A 19,944-nucleotide genomic window follows, 5' to 3' on the forward strand; every position below is an offset into this window, starting at 1 on the left:
CAACTATGAAAATTCTTGTCAAAAATCTTTTTTGTGGACACACGTCTACATTTCTCTATCAAATACCTGGGAGTGAAATCACTGGGTCATAAGGTAGGTATATGTTTAACTGTATAACATTGTTCTGAAACTTCAGCATGCATCAGAATCACCCGGAGGGCTTGGTAAACACAGATTGCTGGCCTCGTCTTTAGGGTTTTTTTTTTTTTTCAGCTGCTTTATTATGGTATAATTGACATACAAAAAGCTTTATATGTTTACTGTATACAACTTGATGAGTTTGGAGATAAACATACACCCATGAAATCATCATCACAATCTCTGCTGTAAACATATCCATCCATTCCAAAAGTTTCCTCCAGCCCTCTTTATTTATGATGATGATAAAAACACTTAACATAAAATCTAATACAATACAGTATCCTTAACTATATGCACTAAGCTGTACAGTAGATCTCTAGGACTTACTCATCTTGTATGACTGAAACTTTGTGCACTTTGACTAATAACTCCTTATATCCCCCTCCCCGCAGCCCCTGGCAACTACCATTCTAATCTCTGTTTCTCTGAGTTTGACTATTTTAGATCCCTCATATAAGTGGTATCATATAGTATTTGTCCTTCTGTGTTAGCTTATTTCACTTAACAAAATGTCCTCTAGGTTCATCTGTGTTGTCGCAAATGGCAGGATTTCCTTTTTTAAGGCTGAATAATATTCCATTGTATGTATATATGATATTTTCTTTATCCACTGATGGACATTTAGGTTGCTTCTGTATCTTGACTGTTGTTAATAATGCTGCAGTGAACGTGGGAGTACAGATATTTCTTTGAGATCCTGATTTAAATTCCTTTGGCTATATACCCAGAAGTGGGATTGCTGGATCATATGGTATTTCTCTTTTAAATTCTTTCGTGAACCTTCATAATGTTTTCCATAGTGGCTGCACTAATTTCTACAGCTTTTGATTAAGTATACCTTGGGTGGGTTATGAGAAATTGCATTTCCAAGTTCCCAGGTAATGCTGATGCCACTAGTCCAAGGATCACAATTTAAGAACTACTGTTGGAAGAGAAATTGCAGAACGTTTTCCCAAAGTGGTTATACCATTTTATACTCTCATCAGCATTATATGAGAGTTCTAACTGCTCCGCATCTTCACCAGCATTTGGTGTGTCATTCTTTAGTGAAGGTCAATGGTGGAAGTGAAGGTCGAGTGGCTATTCAGACAGTTCCCCATAAAAATGTGATGGTATTTGTAGGAGAATTTGGAGAAAAATTTTGAGATAAATTAGAACAGGAGTAATGTTTGAGATTTTTTTTGAATTGTATTCCTTCGTGGTATGTTTATTTAGTATTAATATGAATGCAGTTACTTAGATCAATGTTTTGTATTTTCCTTAAGCACAATATTATATATTATAAAATTCATAATTAGTTATAATTCTGTAATTTATAAATTATAATACTCATTGATGATTAAAGTACAGTTATATAATTTATACTAAGAAGGGCTAGTAAAACTTTGATTACCCTTCGTGAAAAAAACCTGGCAAATGCACTAAGTTAAATTTAATTTATTTTTATTTCCTTTTAGAATTCCAACAAGTAAACATCACTCCACCAAAATTTATTTTGAAGCCAAGACCAAAACGGAGTAAAAGACAGGTATGTATTCACAGGTATATGTCATGATGTTTTAAAAACATTTGGCAACTGCCAATCAATTTAATCTACATGAAGTCTGTGAGGGATAAGAATTAGTTCAGGCATTTGCTATAGTGTGGTAAACAAGAAGGGTGACACATTCGTAGGAGCAGTGGAGTTGGGGCCATATTATTTCATAGACTCAAAAGCACTCATAGGGGTGATAATATGGTCATTCATCATACAGACGGATTATGAGGCCCCTGCTGTGGCATCTCAGGTTCTTTCTACCATAGGCCTCTTTCCTTGCCTGGGTGTACACCACAACATGGAGTCTACTTGGGTGGTACACGTCCTTGTATTTATCCCCTTAAAGATACCCCCTTAAGAGTGACTCCATCGGGTTTTGAAGCCACAAAATGGTATTTTCACACTTGAGCTATCAATACTTTGTGGAGTCTAGGATATAAAATCCGAATGTCTGCTTTATGAATGTTCAAAGGGTATTGAACTTAATAATAACAACAGTTCATACAGTGCTTTTAACCACGTGAAGTAGGTGCTATTATTTCCCTTTCACAGCAAAAAAAAAATGATGTCTCTGAAATGTGCAAATGACTTGCCCAGAATCGTAGAGCTGGTAAATAGTTTAGACAAAATAAGAACTCTGGTCATCAAAATTAAGATATTATGACAGTTGTGGTGGTGGTTGGTATGAATGTGTGTGTATGGCATAAAAATAGGATGAGAGAAATAGATCTCTAATAAGATAAAGCCGTTGAAGGAATGAAGTATCTTCTTTTTAATATGTGTTTAGTAAGTATGAAATAAAATGTGTTTACATACAGATTTCTAATATGAATGATAATTCCTACATTTTATTGAGTACTCACCATGTTCAATTGTATTAACGTACTTAATCCTCATAACAATCTTTTGAGGAGGGGATTATTATTAATATTATCACTGATTTACTGATAAAGACATTGAAGCATAAGAGGCTTAAGAAGCTTGCCCAGGGTTACATTGGGTTACCCAGTGGTGGAGCTGGGATTCTGACCTAGAAGTCTGGTCTCAGAGCAGTGCTTATAACCATGTATGCATTACATACTGCCTCTCAGAAGCTGTTGTGTCCCATGAATTACTACTATGAGCTCTATATGTTTTGTGAATGTACACATATATTGAAGCCCAGTTAAATAGATAAAAATAATTGCCGTCAGGATTTAATTTGAATCAGTATTTACTTTCATGACTTAAGAACCAAGAGAATGGGATGATTTTCTTTTGACATGATCCTTGAAGTTCTTCATAAACATCTGCAACATCCAGTCATTTGCTAAGCAGACAGACCCTTGATTTCTCTTTATGAGAAAGCTGTGGACCCTGGAGGCGAGGTGTTATAAAACCGTGTGGCCAATATGGCAACTCTCTGACACTAAGAAAATACTGGGACTTGTTATAAGTCTACTTGTTAGAAAGGCTCAGGTCTCTACCACAATTAACAAAGCAAATACTATCATCCTAACAACATCCTTTTCTTTTTTTTCTAGGAATGTTTTATTATTTATACATTTGTGAATTTGATTTCTAATAATTGATATAAATTTTATTTTAGTATTACATCTGTAAAAAATCCATTAAGAAAACTCTTGTCAGTGGATGCAGTTTATGTTATTTTTTGGATTCCAAAACCAGAATTATAGTCTATTATTTCCTATTAATTTGATGTTTTAAGGGATTTTGAAAAGTAAAGTTTTTTAGAATTTGGGAATGCATTAGCAATGAAACAAAATCCATGTGGCAGAAATATTTTAGTTTAAATGCAATACTCGAACATTCATGTATTTTTTTAGGTTTGACTGTATACCCTTATGACAAAAATGGCCCTTGGGCAAGTGAACAAAAAGGTTTATTGAAAAACTAAATGTGTGTCAAAGTATGGCACAAAGGAAGAAGTTAATTTTGCAGATCTTGTTAAAGATTGTGCTATAGACTAATTTCAGAGAACCAAAGGATGTGGCTGCCTTCGTGACTCTTGACAGTACCATTCATTGGTCATGATTTTGAAGGTGGAGAAAATTTGTGGTTGAACAGACAGATATAGCTGTACTGGGGTAACCAAAGACTGCCTGAGAGCTCTCCAAACTATCCCAACAGAGCTCCTATATATCACTTGGGGCATCCTCTGAAGCCTATCAGCAGAAGGGGCATGTCTCAGAGCCTGATTTGGAGATTATATAGTAAAAGTGTCAATCATTCCACTCCCTATGTAGAACTCTCAGAGATTCTCAGGAGCTTAAACCATGTGTTATAATCTCCAAGATATACTGTTAAATGAAAATAGACTGATGCAAAAGAGAAGGAGATAAGTGGAAGTACAAAATAAAATATATCTCATATTTGATTTTATATGCATAAATATTTCTGGAAGAAACCAGTAACTGTGCTGTACCCATTGTGGGGGAAGGAGTAGCAATTGGTAGATGGGGGACAGAGGTGAGAGGAGAACTTTCATCCTATACCTTTTCATAATTCTTTAATTTTTGAACCATGCAAATTTATTACTCACTCAAAAACTAAGTAAATTGATGAAAATGAAAAAAATACTAAATAAATAAAAGGGGAGGGCTTCCCTGGTGGCGCAGTGGTTAAGAGTCCGCCTGCAAATGCAGGGGACACAGGTTCGTGCCCCGGTCTGGGAGGATCCCACATGCCGTGGAGCAGCTGGGCCTGTGAGCCATGGCCACTGAGCCTGTGCGTCCCGAGCCTGTGCTCCGCAACGGGAGAGGCCACAACAGTGAGAGGCCCACTTACCGCAAACAAAAAAAAAAAAAAAAAGGGGAAATTTTGTTTTGTTTATTTCTCCCATATTTAAAATTTTTTTAATTTAAAAAATTTGTTTCAGCTTATTGAAGTATAATTGACAAATGTAAGATATTTAAAGTATACAGTAGGATGATTTGATATACATTATATTTGTGAAAGGATTCCCCCCATGGATTTAAATAACATATCCATCACCTTATGTATTTCCTTTTTTTTTTTTTTTGGTGAGAGCATTGAAATTCTACTCTATTAGCAAATTTCAATTATACAATATAGTGTTATCAATGTAAGTATCCATCAGTGGATGAATGGACAAAGAAAATGTATATATATACACACACACACAGACACACACACACACAATGGAATATTACTCAGCCTTAATAAAGAAGGAAACCCTGTCATTTGCGACAACATGGATGAACCTGGAGGGCATTATGCTAAGTGAAATAAGCCAAACAGAGAAAGACAAATATGGCATCGTATCACCTACATGTGGAATCTAAAAAAAAAAAAACCTCAAGACAGAGTGAAAAAGCGGTTGCCAGGGGCTAGGTAGTGGGGGAAACTAGGTAGGGAGAGGTTGGTAAAAGAGTACAAACTTTCAGCTAAAAGAGGGATAATATCTGAGAATCTAATATGTAACATAAGTTTCCCATAGCCAAGATCAGAGGCTTATTTACGAGTTATTTCCTTTATTATATTGCAGCTTCGTCGATATCCTCGTAACATAGAGGAGGAAACCAAATATATTGAACTGATGATTGTGAATGATCATCTCATGGTAGGATTTGCTGAATTTTGTGTTGTTTGAACTTGTCTGTGCCTGGGGTGAAACTAGTGGGTGCAGGAATATGTTTAGAAGAAAGAAGTCCGTAAAGTTGTAAGTTGGAGAAGGTATATGTATAAAGAAACATGTCTGTTACCCAGCAACAACCTGTAAGTAGGAAACACTCTTAGGTAAAGCAATTAACAGTATTTTGTGAGGTTCCAAAAATATTTCTGTGACTCATAATGTTAACTCTTTGGATTCACTTAGTTAATGTAGGGGCTAATATCTTCTCTTACAAAAATCGCAAGGTTAGAAAAAAAAAGGGAAACTTCCGTTTTATATTGAAAAAGTGAAGCAGCAATAATGTGATTCTTTAGTTTGCAATGTACAGCTTTATACTAATAAATGGAAAGCAATTTTTCTATTTCTGTCTTGCTATGTAGTAAACCATTTGGAAAGGTTTATAAACTTATTTACAAAACAGAAACAGACTCACAGTCTTAGAGAATGAACTTATGGTTACCAGGGGAAAAGGGTGCAGGGGAGGGATAGATTGGGAGTTTGGGATTGACATGTACACACTACTATATTTAAAATAGATAACCAACAAGGATCTACTGTATAGCGCAGAGAACTCTGCTCAATATTCTGTAATAACCTAAATGGGAAAAGAATTTAAAAAAAAGTAGATACATGTATAGTATAACTGAATCACTTTACTGTACACCCAAAACTAACACAACATTGTTAATCAATATATGCTGCAATATAGAATAACACTTAAAAAAAAAAAACCTTATATAGCCAAGCAGTGAAGATTTTTAGGATAAAAACCTAGCCAAACTTCCTTTTTTGTTGAGTCAGGTTTTTTTTAATACTCAATTCATGGGCATGTTGTATATTCAGTTCATGAGCACGTTGTATACTCAATTCATGGGCAGAGTTTTAAACTAAAAATATTCAGTGATGCACGTTGCTGAATTTTACTTAATTTCAGGTACACATACATTTTAATTTACTTTGAATTATTTATTTGGGGGAAAATGTCATTTATTTAAATATGATTAAACTAATAACATTGATTATTAATTAATAATTATTATTATTATTGAGTGCTTCTTCCTTGTTCAGGGTAGGACTAAGTTCTATCTTCCTACCGATTTGATTTTGTGAATGTTACTTTTTCCTGAAATTTTTACAGAATAAAAATAAGTTGCAAGAACACATATTTTAGACATTTTAGGATATCATAAATTCAGATGTCTGTAAGCATCTGTAGCAGATAATTCAAATAAAGTGAGCCAGGTATAAAACAATAGGGAGGGGTGAGGCCTGTGGCAAAAGAGAAGTCACATGGTCTGCCCAACGGGAGAGTCTGCTTCTCAGCCCTTGCCAGTTATTACCATGTGGGGATACTAATTTTGAGTGAAGCCAGAAATCATGATATTTCCTGATTTTTAAAACAGCACTGAGGCCAAACCAAAGATATATGTCATTCACATCAAGCCTATAAGCCACCTCCTCGTGACCATTAGGGCTTTCTTCTCTTTACTGAGTAAGTCTTGTGGAACTTTTTATACTTTCAGCATTATTCACATGCAGTTTTTCTGGCTTTCACCCTACCTTTATTTGTATGTCTTGCAATTTATCAACAACTTTCATATGTTTTATCATTTTGAATTAACAATCTTGTGATGAAAAATAAACTTTTGAAATGGATGGAATGGGTGTTTTCTACTTTACCTCAAAGTGAGGTAAGGCCTCAAACTTTTAGGAGGCCTCAAACTTTTAGGAGCGTTGCCTCAGGCTACGCAGCATCTAAAGAACTAGGTGTCAACTTGCAGTTTTTACAGAAAGCTTTAGAGGCCTTTCAATTACACCGTATTTCCTCTGCTGAGATGAGTGTTTGCTGATGATCTTGAAGCCCTTCACTTGTTTTCTTTTGCTTTCAGTTTAAAAAACATCGGCTTTCAGTGGTACTTACCAATACCTATGCGAAATCTGTGGTGAACCTGGCGGATTTAGTAAGTATGAACCCGATTCAGTATTGCCACAGAGGAAGTTTATCTCCTGATTGCTAATAAATCGGATAATGTTCTTATATTTTCACTGCCCTAAATTGCACTTTAGCCAAGGTGTCCTGTTAAGTCCCTGGTAACTTTGCCATGACCTTTATTGACTTTGATCTCTGGCTGGGAAAATGATAAAAGGAAGTGGTCAGAGTTACAGCTTTATGCCTGAAGTTTTTTATGCCTGTATTTTTGCCTGTATTTTTATGCCTGTATTTATGCCTGTATTTTTCACACTGGAAAAGAAAAGGTTGAGTCGTAGCCCCTAACAAAGATATTCACAGTGTAGTTCTAGCAATGGAGAAACAGTTGTGCCTCTTCAAAAGAGTGCCTGGTGCCGTGGGAAAGTTGCAATTAAATAATTCTACTGAAACTGCTTTCCAAATCTTCCCGACAAGGCAATGCCAGTACCTTCCCCATGAGTTTAATTAGGGCCAGCTAGGGTGTACAGAAATTATCTCCTTCATGAGTGTTCCACTTTTTGCTAGTGTGAATCTTATAGGGTGCCAGAAAATGGACTCTGGGGGAACCTTGAGCAAGGGTGCAAAGATTTGTCAAAAAGCAATATTTTGTTTCTACCAGTACTCTATTCTTTGGTTATGACTTGGTAAACAATTGGATTCTCTATTACTCAAGGGAAATGCATGTAAGTTAGAAAAACAATTATCTCCCCTAAAAACAGTGGAATTTCTCACATTTAGCTAAAACTCGAGGAGTTTCCATAAAAGGAGCTTTGTAGTCCTGTTCATAAATCAGTTGATTTTTACCACATGTATAGCTGTGTGTTCATTTTGTTAATATACTAGATATATAAAGACCAACTTAAGACAAGGATAGTATTGGTTGCCATGGAAACCTGGGCGGCTGACAACAAGTTTGCCATATCTGAAAATCCATTGATCACCCTACGTGAATTTATGAAATACAGGAGGGATTTTATCAAAGAGAAAAGTGATGCAGTTCACCTTTTTTCGTACGTAACTTTTGTAATGATTTATTACTTTTTTTATTCCATGTTGAACACTGTATTACTTGTGGATGAGATGTATTCTTTCTACTGCATAATGCAATTAGGATTTGATGTGGCAAATATATTTGAAGGAAGTTTTAGAGTACAGATTGTTTGAAACTGTCATGAATATTCAATAGATTTAATTCTGAGTTATTTTATTATTGCATGTACATTTCATATAATTTTTTTCAAGAGATTTAATCAGAGCATTTACTGAATGAAAGTACTATTAATTCTCATAAAGAGTATTCTTAACAACAGATTATTATATATTCTTTAAAGTTGCTGTCTTTTAAATGTTAATGTTATCTTTGTTTTTGGTTTAAGGGGAGAGCTTAGTATGCCTAGGGTACATTTTGTTTTTTATTTTTTCTTACTCTTATGGTTTTTCTGGGGGGTAACCTGCATATTTGATGTAAGAGCAAATCATAAATTGCAGCAATTTAAAAACCTACCATCTAAAGCCAGAGCTGTTGAAGAAAGTTACAAATGGAAGTAAAAGAGTATTTTTGAGGTAACTTTTTATTTTACACAATTCTAAATTTACAGAAAAGTTGCAAGAATAATACAAGGAAATACCATATGCCCTTTACCCAGATGCATCAATTGTTAACGTTTTATCCCATTTGTTTTATGATTTTCTTCTTTCTATCCTTCTTCCTTCCTTGCATCTATCTATCTATCAGTGTCTTTTTTTGTTTTTTTTCCTGAACTATTTGAGAGTAAGTTGGAGACATTTACTTACTGGGCCTTTACTACTAAATACTTACATATATATTCCCTAAGAATAAAGACATTCTCTTATATAACCACAGTAAACTGTTAAAACCAGAAAATTTAACATTGGTACAATGTTTTTATCTAACCCACTGTCTATATTCAGATTTCACCAATTGTTTCAATAATGTTTTATAGCTACCCCCCAACCCTTGCCCAAATCCAGGATCCAATCCAGGATCACACATTACAGATTTATCGTCACGTCCCTTTACTTTCCTTTAATCTGAAATATTTCCTCAGCCTTTCTTTGTCTCTTTTGAGGTTAACATTTTTGAAGAGTATAGGCCAGTTATTTTATAGCATGTTCCTCATTGTGAGAATGTCTGATGTTTTCTCACTATGAGATTCAAGTTATATGCATTTTTGATGGAAATACCACGTAAGTGTACCTCATGTTAGAGATCCTTTTTTCATAGGTATAGTTCTATTTAAGATATTTATTGATCATGTGGGGAAACATTCCTCAGAAACCTTTTCCTTTGGTTATGCGTGCCAACAATTTTCATATTCCTCCCTTACCTCAGGAGTATATAGTAGAGAAATGTATGTGCATTGAGAAAATAAATGTGGTAACTTAATAATGAGAGGTGCTATGATATGTGGACTGTCAGCAGTAAGCCTTTTTCATTTCCTTTTCTGAAAGGGGAAGTCAATTTGAGAGTAGCCGGAGCGGGGCAGCTTATATTGGTGGGATTTGCTCGTTGCTGAAAGGAGGAGGCGTGAATGAAGTAGGTGTGAACATCTGTAAGATACAAAGTGATATGATGGCTGATGATGTTTTCCTAATATTTAAGGGACAGTTTCTCAGTATTCCACATACTCCAGATATTGTTATTTTATTAACAACCAACATGGTTAGTGCCAGAGGCCGGAATAGGGAAATAAGGAAAGATAATATCGGATAATTCTGTTCATGTTCTACTTAGAATAATTTCCAGGTTTAGCTATACACAGATTAGATAGAGAAAATCTTTACCTTTACCTTTATTGAAAATAAGGCCCTATTTATCACGTTGACTCTTTTTCCAGAGAATTGAGTAATTCCCTGAAGCACTGGGTTACTACTTAAGAACTCAATTGAAAATTGTCTTCCTCAATATTTGGCAAATTTTTGGAGGAAAAAATAGACTAGGTTTTCCAAAGGGTTAACTTCTACCCCTAGGGCACTAAACCTGATGGAAGTGATCTAAAAGAAAAATACCTGAATCTTTGGGAGGCTGCATATCGAAAAAAATATCCCTAGGTCTTTTCAAGTTTCTTGTGGCCAAAGATCGTCACCATTTCCTATGACTCATACCATTGGTTTTCTGAAGCCAAGTTCTATTCAGTTTGGGGATTTTAGGAGTGCTAGTGGACACACAAGGATGAACAAGTTCCAAATAAATTATACATTTATTTTATTTTCTCTTATCTGAAAGACTGGCTTAACTGTGGTACAAGTATTCAGTTTTTCAGGAATGTCACCAGTGAAATTTGGGCTCAAAATTAGATGTAAGTTTCCAAATCTGAAAGTCGATGATTCCCTGGCTTCTAGTCTTCTCTGTAAGACTTAGTCAAACATGGATTTATTTCTTACTACTTCTTCCCAAATGCTTAGTAGTTCAGCACTAGCTATTATGTGTTTAACCTCTGCTAAATAAAATGCTCAGAAATTACTTATTTTCAATTATATTGTGACATTTTCTCTGGCCCATCTTAAATAAAAAATAATTTGCATTTACAAGTATTTTATTTTTGTCTTTCAGTTTGGGAAAACGGATTTAATGGCAGTTACACTTGCCCAGTCGTTAGCCCATAATATTGGTATTATCTCAGACAAAAGAAAGTTAGCAAGCGGTAAGTTTAAGTACATGTGTGGTTTAGTTGTATTTAAAGTAGACTATCTGAAAAATATTTTAGAGAATGAAATTCTTTAATTCAGTTGATAGATCAAAAGAGTTTAAGTGATAATATAAAGATATCCAGGACACAAAATTTTTTTTTTCCAAAAGTAATACAAATGTTAATATTTACATTACAGATGAATTTTCTCCATGTATAATAAACATTTAAAGCCAGGTGATGTTAAATTCACAGTTGAATTTAATCTAAAAAAGGACATAATTTCAGTTTGGTAATTTTAAATGGTCTGGGCATAAAGGTTTAAGGCATACTGTTGTTTTTTTTTTTTCTGTATTTTTGTACCATATAAGTCATTTGCTTTTCAAGTTTATTATTTATTGACTATCTATCTCCTGTGCTAGAATGTGAGCTTCCTGAAGAAAGGGCCCTTTATTTTGATTAGTTATGTATCCCAGTGCTAAGAACAGAGCCTGGCACGTAGGAGGTGTTCAAACCAGTGTCGTTGAATGAATAAACTTAGAAGTAAATTGCATTAAGTTCACAAGGTGGGTTATAGAGGTGGGTCTGTGTGACTCCAAAACCCAAGCATTTCCACTAAGCCTGTGCTAATATAAGTTATTCATAAGGCATACTACTTTATTACAGTTTATTTAAAGCATCTTTTAGTATTGCCACAGAGGTAGAATTTGTCTGCCAGGATCAGACCTGATAAAGGGCTTAATACAATATGGGCCTAGTAAAATATGCTAGGTTTAGCATCTATGATGAATATATTTTCCCAAGTAGGTAAAGTTACTTTACCAGGAATGGATAAACACTATATATTTGGAGTAAGTTGAGTATAATCATATTTATGGTATCATTTTAGTAATAAATATGATCGTTTATATTAACTACAACTATTACCATTTATGAAGTACCCATTATATAACAGATAATTGAATGCCAGAATTATATACATCTAGATGCTCATTTAATCCTCAAGATAATCCTGCAAGATATTCATTATCAGCTCCCATTTTACAGATAAAGTGACTAGATCTTAAAAGTGTAATGTCTCCAAGATTACACATATATTAAGGGGCATACCCAGATTTTGAACCTAGGTATTTCTGATTCTGAGGACCTTTTGTTTAACCAATATACTATACTGCCTTCTACCAGAAGCCTTGGGTGCAGAGGTTTTAAAAATGGATGAGAAATTGTTAGAATTCCAATAAAGGCTTATGAAACCAGAATCCTGTAGTGATACATCACTGTTTCATTGGTATTTGATTGTTAAGCCATTTTAAGTGAGTGCTTTACAAATATGCCCACTTGTTAAAATATGAAAAGATTTTATTTTAGTAAAATTTATATAAGCTCGATAGGGTCAAAGTACAATAGATTTTTGTTGCTATGCTTTACATAAAACAGAACATATACTTTTTAAAATAGTAACTACTCTAATGCATCTGTTTTCACTTTGTAACAAGGCATGTGTATTCATTTTCTCTTAGGTGAGTGTAAATGTGAGGACACGTGGTCTGGATGCATAATGGGAGACACTGGGTGAGCCACTTCTATTTAAAAATAACTCACTGTTCCTTTCTCTGCTGTGCTGTTGTCTTCTTAGGAGGATGACACTCAATAACTTAGTGCCTGGAACCTTACCACAGGCATTTAAAATTGGAAGTAGATATTCTCAATGGCTCTGTAGGGAATATATTTTCACGAAATAGTTATGAAAACAATTGCTGTTCTTTAAGCTAGTAGGTCAAAGTTTTTTTTTGGCTGGGGGAATTTGTGGTGAGTCAGGGGCATGCAGGATATATGATTCCACCAACTTCAGGAAAATATAATAATTGTTTTAAAGCATTTCTCTCTTTTTTAAAAAAATTATTGAAGTATAGTTGATTTACAGTGTTGCATTAAGTTCTACTGTACAGCAAAGTGATTCAGGTATACATACATATATACATTCTTTTTCATATTTTTTCCATTGTGGTTTATTACAGGATATTGAATCTAGTTCTCTTTGCTATACAGTAGGACCTTGTTCTTTATCCATTCTATATATAATAGTTTGCATCTGCTAATCCCAAACTCCCAATCCATCCCTCCCCCCGGCAACCCCAAGTCTGTTCTCTATGTCTGTGAGTCTGTTTCTGTTTTGTAGATAAGTTCATTTGTGTCATATTTTAGATTCCACATATAAGTGGTATTATATGGTATTTGTCTGTATCTTTCTGACTTACTTCACTCAGAATGATAATCTCTAGTTGCATCCATGTTGCGGCAAATGGCATTATTTCGTTCTTTTTAATGGCTGAGTAGTATTCCATTGTATATATTACCACATCTTCTTTATCCATTCATCTGTTGATGGACATTTAGGTTGTTTCCATGTCTTGGCTATTGTAAATAGTGCTGCTGTGAACATTGGGGTGCATGTATCTTTTTGAATTATAGTTTTGTCTGGATATATGCCTAGGAGTGGAATTGCTGGATCATACGGTAATTCTATTTTTAGTTTATTGAGGAACCTCCATAATGTTTTCCAGAGTGGCTGCACCCATCAACAGTGTAGGAGGGTTCCCTTTTCTCCACACCCTCTCCAGCATTTGTTATTCGTAAATTTTTTAAAGATGGCCATTTTGACCAGTGTGAGGTGGTACCTTGTTGTAGTTTGATCAAAGACTTTTTAGCCTTGAATTTAGTCTGGAAATGTAAGAAATGAGCAACAACTTTGTTCTTGAAGGCTTACTTTCTAATTCCCTTTCCTTTTATCTTCTTCTATTCTAATTAAATGAGTTATAAACAGAAGTGTGTCTCAAAAGCAAAAACAAGAAGAGAGCCCTGATGAGTAGTTTTCTCAGATTTCCAGCAGCCTTCTACCTTATGTAGAAGCCTATGGTGTAAGTGCTCCCACAGTGGCTGATTTCAAGCTACCTGTGTGAATTAAGAGTGGGAAGTGTTGTGCTCAGTCCATTTCCTAAGAAAAGTTTTCATTTTTATACTGGCATACCCTTGACACACTATCAGGCATCAATCTTTTATTCTTTCTAAATAAATTTTACAGCCATCCCTTTCATGCCAAGCTTATCATTACCACCTTACTTTAAACTTTTATTATCTTGTGCTATTATTATTTTGATAACATTCCAGCTACTTACACAGCTTTCAGGCTCCCTCTCTCCCCTCCTGAACTCCACTTCCATCATAATTGAAAGGTATAAAGAATAAAAGAGTATACACTTGTATACGATCACCTAGATAAAAACAAAACAAGACACTGTCTGCACAGTTAAATCCCCCTGTGTTCTGTCTTATCGGTTCCCAACCCCGGCTAAGATAACCACCATCTTGAATTTGGTTTATATCATTCACAGGTCAAATTTGGTTTACATCATTCACAGGTCAAATTTGGTCTATATCATTCACAGGTCCTTTTTTATACTTTTACTGTATATGTGTGTGTGTGTTGGAGTAATACATAGCATGGCTTTGCATGTTTTCAGTTTATATGAAAGGCGTCATACTATATTTATTTTTCTGTGACTTACTTTCTTGATCAGCTTTATGTTTGTGGGGTTCATCCATGCTGATGTACATATATATATATATATACACAGCTCTAGTTCATTGAATGTGTACAACACAATTTCTCCATTCTTCTTTTAATGCACATGAATTTTTATGTCAAACAGACGAATCATGTCATTTTCCTGCTCAGAACTTTTGTGTCTCCATTGTGTAAAGAATAAGGTTCACATTCCTTCCTTCAGTATTTAGAGGTCCATAATCTTTCTTCATACTCATTTGCAATCTCATTTTCGACTACTATTTATGCAGTTTGTTTACCATAATTGTATATGGGTTTCCACCTTTTCTGATTTGTTAACCGTAATCCTACACGGATGTTCAGCCTCTGAAAAATATGCTCATCATAATTGTACATGAGTTTCCAGCTTCTTATGATTTCTTTAATATATTCTCTTCATCTGGAATTCTCAGTTTTTTTTCTATCTAACCACATTTTTAACCACTTGAGATTTATTATAATTTTTAACTCCTGCATTATAATTTGATTCTGTATGTCTTTGTTTCCTCTCACCAATTAAAAGTTGTAAATTTTTTAGGATTATATATTGCACTAATTTTTATTTTTGTCAGACCTCACACCATACTCTCTTGTACAGACTTGTTTTTCAATAAATATGTATTGATTGTATTTGAAATGTGAACTCCCAGCATATGCATGACAAGAAGAATAGATGATGGAGGGAATATACATGCAAATATTTTTCAAAATATCTTTGGACTGGGCTTTCCTGGTGGCGCAGTGGTTGAGAGTCCGCCTGCCGATGCAGGGGACGCGGTTTCGTGCCCCAGTCCGGGAAGATCCCACATGCCGTGGAGTGGCTGGGCCCGTGAGCCATGGCCGCTGAGCCTGCGCGTCCGGAGCCTGTGCTCCGCAAGGGGAGAGGCCACAGCAGTGAGAGGCCCGCGTACCGCAAAAAAAAAAAAAAAAAAAAAAACTTTGGACTTTTTGCTTAGTATTAAGAAGAAATGATAAAAGCCTTTGTAGTTGTAATTTTCTAACAATTACTAAATTCCATGCTAGAGGTTCTTGTTTTTTAATCTTGTCTGATTATTCTGATTAACTAAAAGAATTATACAGACAATCTGCTTAGCACTAAGCATAATATGCAGCAAAATCAATGGCTACACTCGAATATGCATAGCTCTTTGCATTGGAACTCCTTACATCAAATAGTTGCATACAAGAGAAAAGCTCTTTACATAAAACATTGTCTGGTATGATGCCAGATATCATTTGATCTGTGCCAATCATCACCTATCAGCACTAATTATGGACATATATTTCCCATGGGTAAATTCCCTCCCATTTCTACTTTCTGAAGTTCCTCTGTATTGTTAAATGTTGGAAAGCATTGTTGAAATGAAGACTGTCGGTCCTATTTAAAGGTATAAGAATTAAAAATGTAAGAATGCATTGAATAGATTTGTTACCCTGCAAAAAAGAAGCTTTGGGGCCAAGCTTAGGGAGAGAAATGGTATCTGCTTTCAGGTATTGGAAGGGCCATGGTTATGGTAAAGCATTAGTCTCATTGATATAGTTAACAATACAGGACTGTGTGCGGCAGTTATAGGAAGTCAGATGTGGCATAGGGAAGGTAAGTGCAATGTACAGATTTCAACTCTTCATGTGTAAAAAGAGCTTCCCTATCTGGGAAGAGTTTCTTGTCACTACTGGAGAGCAGACTGAGCTCCCAGCTGTGTAGTGGGCAGGAGGCTGGGCTAACCTGAACCCCCTGATGGTGCCTTTGCAGGGCAGGGGCTGAACTAGACTTTGACTTCTAAGGGTCCAACACTGAAAATCAGTGACTTTCTTCTATAGCAGTAGAGAACCACCTCCGATTTTGACCAGTAGAATAAAGAGGGAACTTGAAGAAATTCCTGTTTAAATTCCATAATCCTGACAGGGATATATACAATGGATTATAGATAAGGCGATAAAAACATTGGCTGAAGTGTAGGCACTGAAAAGCAAAAAGGAAGTAATATATATAAGAAAATTTTAAAATAATAAAGTTTATGACTTATTAGGAAAATGAAGCAAAGGAAGTAAAGTAGTTCAGACAGTTTAAACCCAAGACAACTTTATTTGGAGAGTTTGGCATGAAATACTTGGTAAATGAGTTTAGGGTAAATAATCGTAAATTCCATTAGTCAGTTCACTTAAGCGTTAATCGTTATGCTAGGAAGAAGTAGGCATATAAGCGGACAGGCTAGTGGGAGAGACTTTCCATTCTTATCTTAATTGTGTTTTCACTTTTATACAAAGCTCAATGTAAAATAATTTTTGAAAAATACAGAAAATAAAATTTGTGTCACCTCTTTTCTCACCATTGGGTGACAACTGTGGTTAATGTTAAAATACTGCTGCTTAAATCTAGCAGTTTTGGGACTTTGCTAGCGGTCCAGTGGTTAGGACTCTGTGCTTCCACTGTACAGGGCATGGGTTCGATCCCTGGTCAGGAACTAAGATCCTGCATGCCGCGTGGCATGGCTAAAAAATAAAATAAAATAAATCCAGTAGTTTTTTCTCTTTACATGTTTACTGTTTTATAAAATTTGGATTATGTTGGATATAACAGTTTATTCATTTTTTACTTAACATTATATATAGTCAGCATTTTTCTGAGCCTTCATTCTTTAACACTACCATGAATATTAATAAGTACATGGTATTCTATTTTATTAATATATCACAGTTTAGTTAACAGTTTTCTACTGTTGAACATTTAGATTATTTTCATGTTATTTGCTACTATAAATTGTGCCACCATAAATATCTTTATTCAGACATCTCTGCACACATAGCAAATCAACTCCTCAAGAAAAATTTCTGAGAGTAAAATTACTAGATTTAAGGATATTTCACATTCTGAAGATTCTTAATGCATAGTTCCAAATTGCTCTACCGCGAGGTTTCTTTTTTCTATTGAGCCTTGATTATTTTGGGGGGGTATAATTTTTTTTTTTTTTTTGTATTTTGAAGCACTCTGAAACTTGAAGAGTTAGAAAAATAGTTACAAAGAACCTTTTTGTCTCTGAATTGCAAGTTTTTACATGGTGCCTATCACCTCGAAATACCTAACTTTATGTGCCTTTCTGCAAACAAAGGCATCTTCCTATAGGACCACAATACCACCAAGAAAATCATCTAATTCATATCCCTCATTCAGGATCAGCCCTGTGTTTCTTCCATGTCATTTTAGCAAACGCTTCAGAATCAGGCATCACAGTCAGTTTTTGTTCTCTTCAATCTGGAACAATTCCTCAGTCTTTCTTTGACTGTCATGGCTTTGACACGTTCGGAGATTATAGGTCAGTTATTTTGCAGAATGCCCTGCAGTTTGGGTTCCAGCCCAGGTTTAATATTTAGGAAAGACTCATTGTGAAATAAATTATTTCTAACTCTCTTTGATGGAAATTACAGGTACTATAGGTGTGTTTCCTTTGAATGGATATGCAGATAATGAGCAAACTGTAGTTACTATTAGCCACCTAATGAAGAATTTAGAAAACTGCTTATTGAATAAACTCTTACGGATTGAATGCAAATGTTATACATAAGTGGAATTTATTATTTATTTATTCTTTTTTTTTTTTTTTTTAGGAATAATGTACAATGTTAACAGTGTTCAGTTTTAAGACTAATCTACAAACAAGGGAGACTAAAATTGTACCCAGCTATTGCTTTTCTTCTTTTTTATAGCTATTATCTTCCTAAAAAGTTCACCCAGTGTAATATTGAAGAGTATCATGACTTCCTGAATAGTGGAGGTGGTGCCTGCCTTTTCAACAAACCTTCTAAGGTAATAAGTGTGATCAGAGTTATTAGTTATTAATCTTTCTAAAGTATTGTAAACACAGATTTTCATTCATTGTGTCTTATAGAAGAAAGCTTTTCAACTAGCTTATATATATATACACATTCTAGATACACTAAATATCTACATTTCTAAGTTGAATTAATCTTGGGCATTTGGGGTTATTCTGATGGGAATAAAAAGCAGGTAGAAATTAGTTTTGCTTTCTGAAAAATGTCCATTTTCTTTTTATATGACCAAATGAGGATTCAGGGTTAGCTTACAAAAATGGTTTCACTTTGCCTTTCTTTTTCATGTTCTTGATACATTCCCCCTCCCCTGCCTTTGGATACCGAATCACAATTCATACTGGTAGAAAAGGAGGCCTGTCTCCCCTCTTTACTCCCCACCACTGCCTTTCAGAATGAGCAGTACGATCAAAATTACAATACTTCTCAATATAAAAACTATCAAAATTACAATACTTCTCAGTATAAAAACTAAGTCTGCTAAAAAGGAGAAGGTCTGTACTGAGACTGTCAGAGGCTTTCATAGCTTGCAGAGCATCCTCTGGTTACTGACTAGAAAACAGGTCTTCATCATACATTTGGAAGACTTCCCATGTTAAAGAAGAGTGTTTTGTCCTCAGTAATTATGTGAACTATGAAGTGCTTCCCTACATCGCAGTGATACGTGACATTGCCTTTGTAATCATTTACCTGGTTTCATTCTCTGTTCACTCCAGTGAAATTTAGGAAATTTCATACTGCACTGAAAAGCAAATTGACAATTTTAAGACTCTTTCCAAAAGCTTCAGAAGGGATATTGGAACTAAATTCCTGCTTCTATAAATGAAAAACAATTCAAGTCTTTTAACCAAACTAATTGATTATTCTGAGCCCAGAGTAAGAGAATAGCTGTGTTTTTTCATCTGGAGAGTTTTAGTTTTGGCTTTCAAAGCTGCCTCATTCATTATGATCCTTTCAACTAAAAATGAAACCTAGAGATGAGTTGATTCTTTTGTAGGAGAGGAGAGAGTATTTGAAATTAGGTGGGGACTTTTGTTGTTGCTTTCTTGATTTTTTGTTTGTTTGTTTGCTTGTTTTTTCCTTCTAGTTGGTTAAGAAAGTGTGTGTGTGTGCATGCATGCATGTGGGTGTGTACTCACTTCCATTCTATAATATGTAAACTTGTATTAACTTTTGAATGAATATTATATATCTGGAACATAACAGCTATTTACTAGTTTTACCTATCACCATAAGATAAATTATACTCAAAAGATAATAAAATCAGCAGGAAGTTAAAAAATATAAAAGTCTCAAAATATACTCTTGTACAGGCCAAAAACTGCTTCCATCTCTGGGGCAAATTATTATTGCTGTTCTCTGCAGAGCTATCTTAATAGGAAGAGTTGTATTTTATATTAAATAAATCAGTAGATTTATTAATTTTTGTGATGTTTTCCTTATTGTCCATGAAAAAACTTTGTTTCACAAGGAAATAACAGTTAATAAAGGGCTTTTCGCAGGTAATTGAACTTGATCCTCGTAACAATTCATTAAGTAGATGGGAAGCTAATATTATTATTATTCCTGTCTTAAATACGA

The 19,944-nt window shown here is 34.7% G+C and overlaps 1 protein-coding gene across 20 annotated transcripts in view; it reads left to right on the top strand.

Moving 5' to 3' along the window:
• Positions 1-19,944, top strand: part of ADAM22 (ADAM metallopeptidase domain 22) — a 242,910-nt gene that overhangs the window by 166,055 nt on the left and 56,911 nt on the right. For all 20 annotated transcript variants that reach the window (XM_060304530.1, XM_060304528.1, XM_060304534.1 and 17 more), the window contains exons 8-15: positions 1,599-1,669; positions 5,187-5,261; positions 7,202-7,273; positions 8,125-8,291; positions 9,754-9,838; positions 10,856-10,946; positions 12,452-12,503; positions 18,241-18,340. In XM_060304530.1, the coding sequence (XP_060160513.1) occupies positions 1,599-1,669; positions 5,187-5,261; positions 7,202-7,273; positions 8,125-8,291; positions 9,754-9,838; positions 10,856-10,946; positions 12,452-12,503; positions 18,241-18,340 (713 nt within the window). The remainder of the gene's footprint in view (positions 1-1,598; positions 1,670-5,186; positions 5,262-7,201; positions 7,274-8,124; positions 8,292-9,753; positions 9,839-10,855; positions 10,947-12,451; positions 12,504-18,240; positions 18,341-19,944) is intronic.

Source organism: Globicephala melas, chromosome 9 (genome assembly GCF_963455315.2).
Source record: "Globicephala melas chromosome 9, mGloMel1.2, whole genome shotgun sequence".
NCBI lineage: Eukaryota > Metazoa > Chordata > Mammalia > Artiodactyla > Delphinidae > Globicephala > Globicephala melas.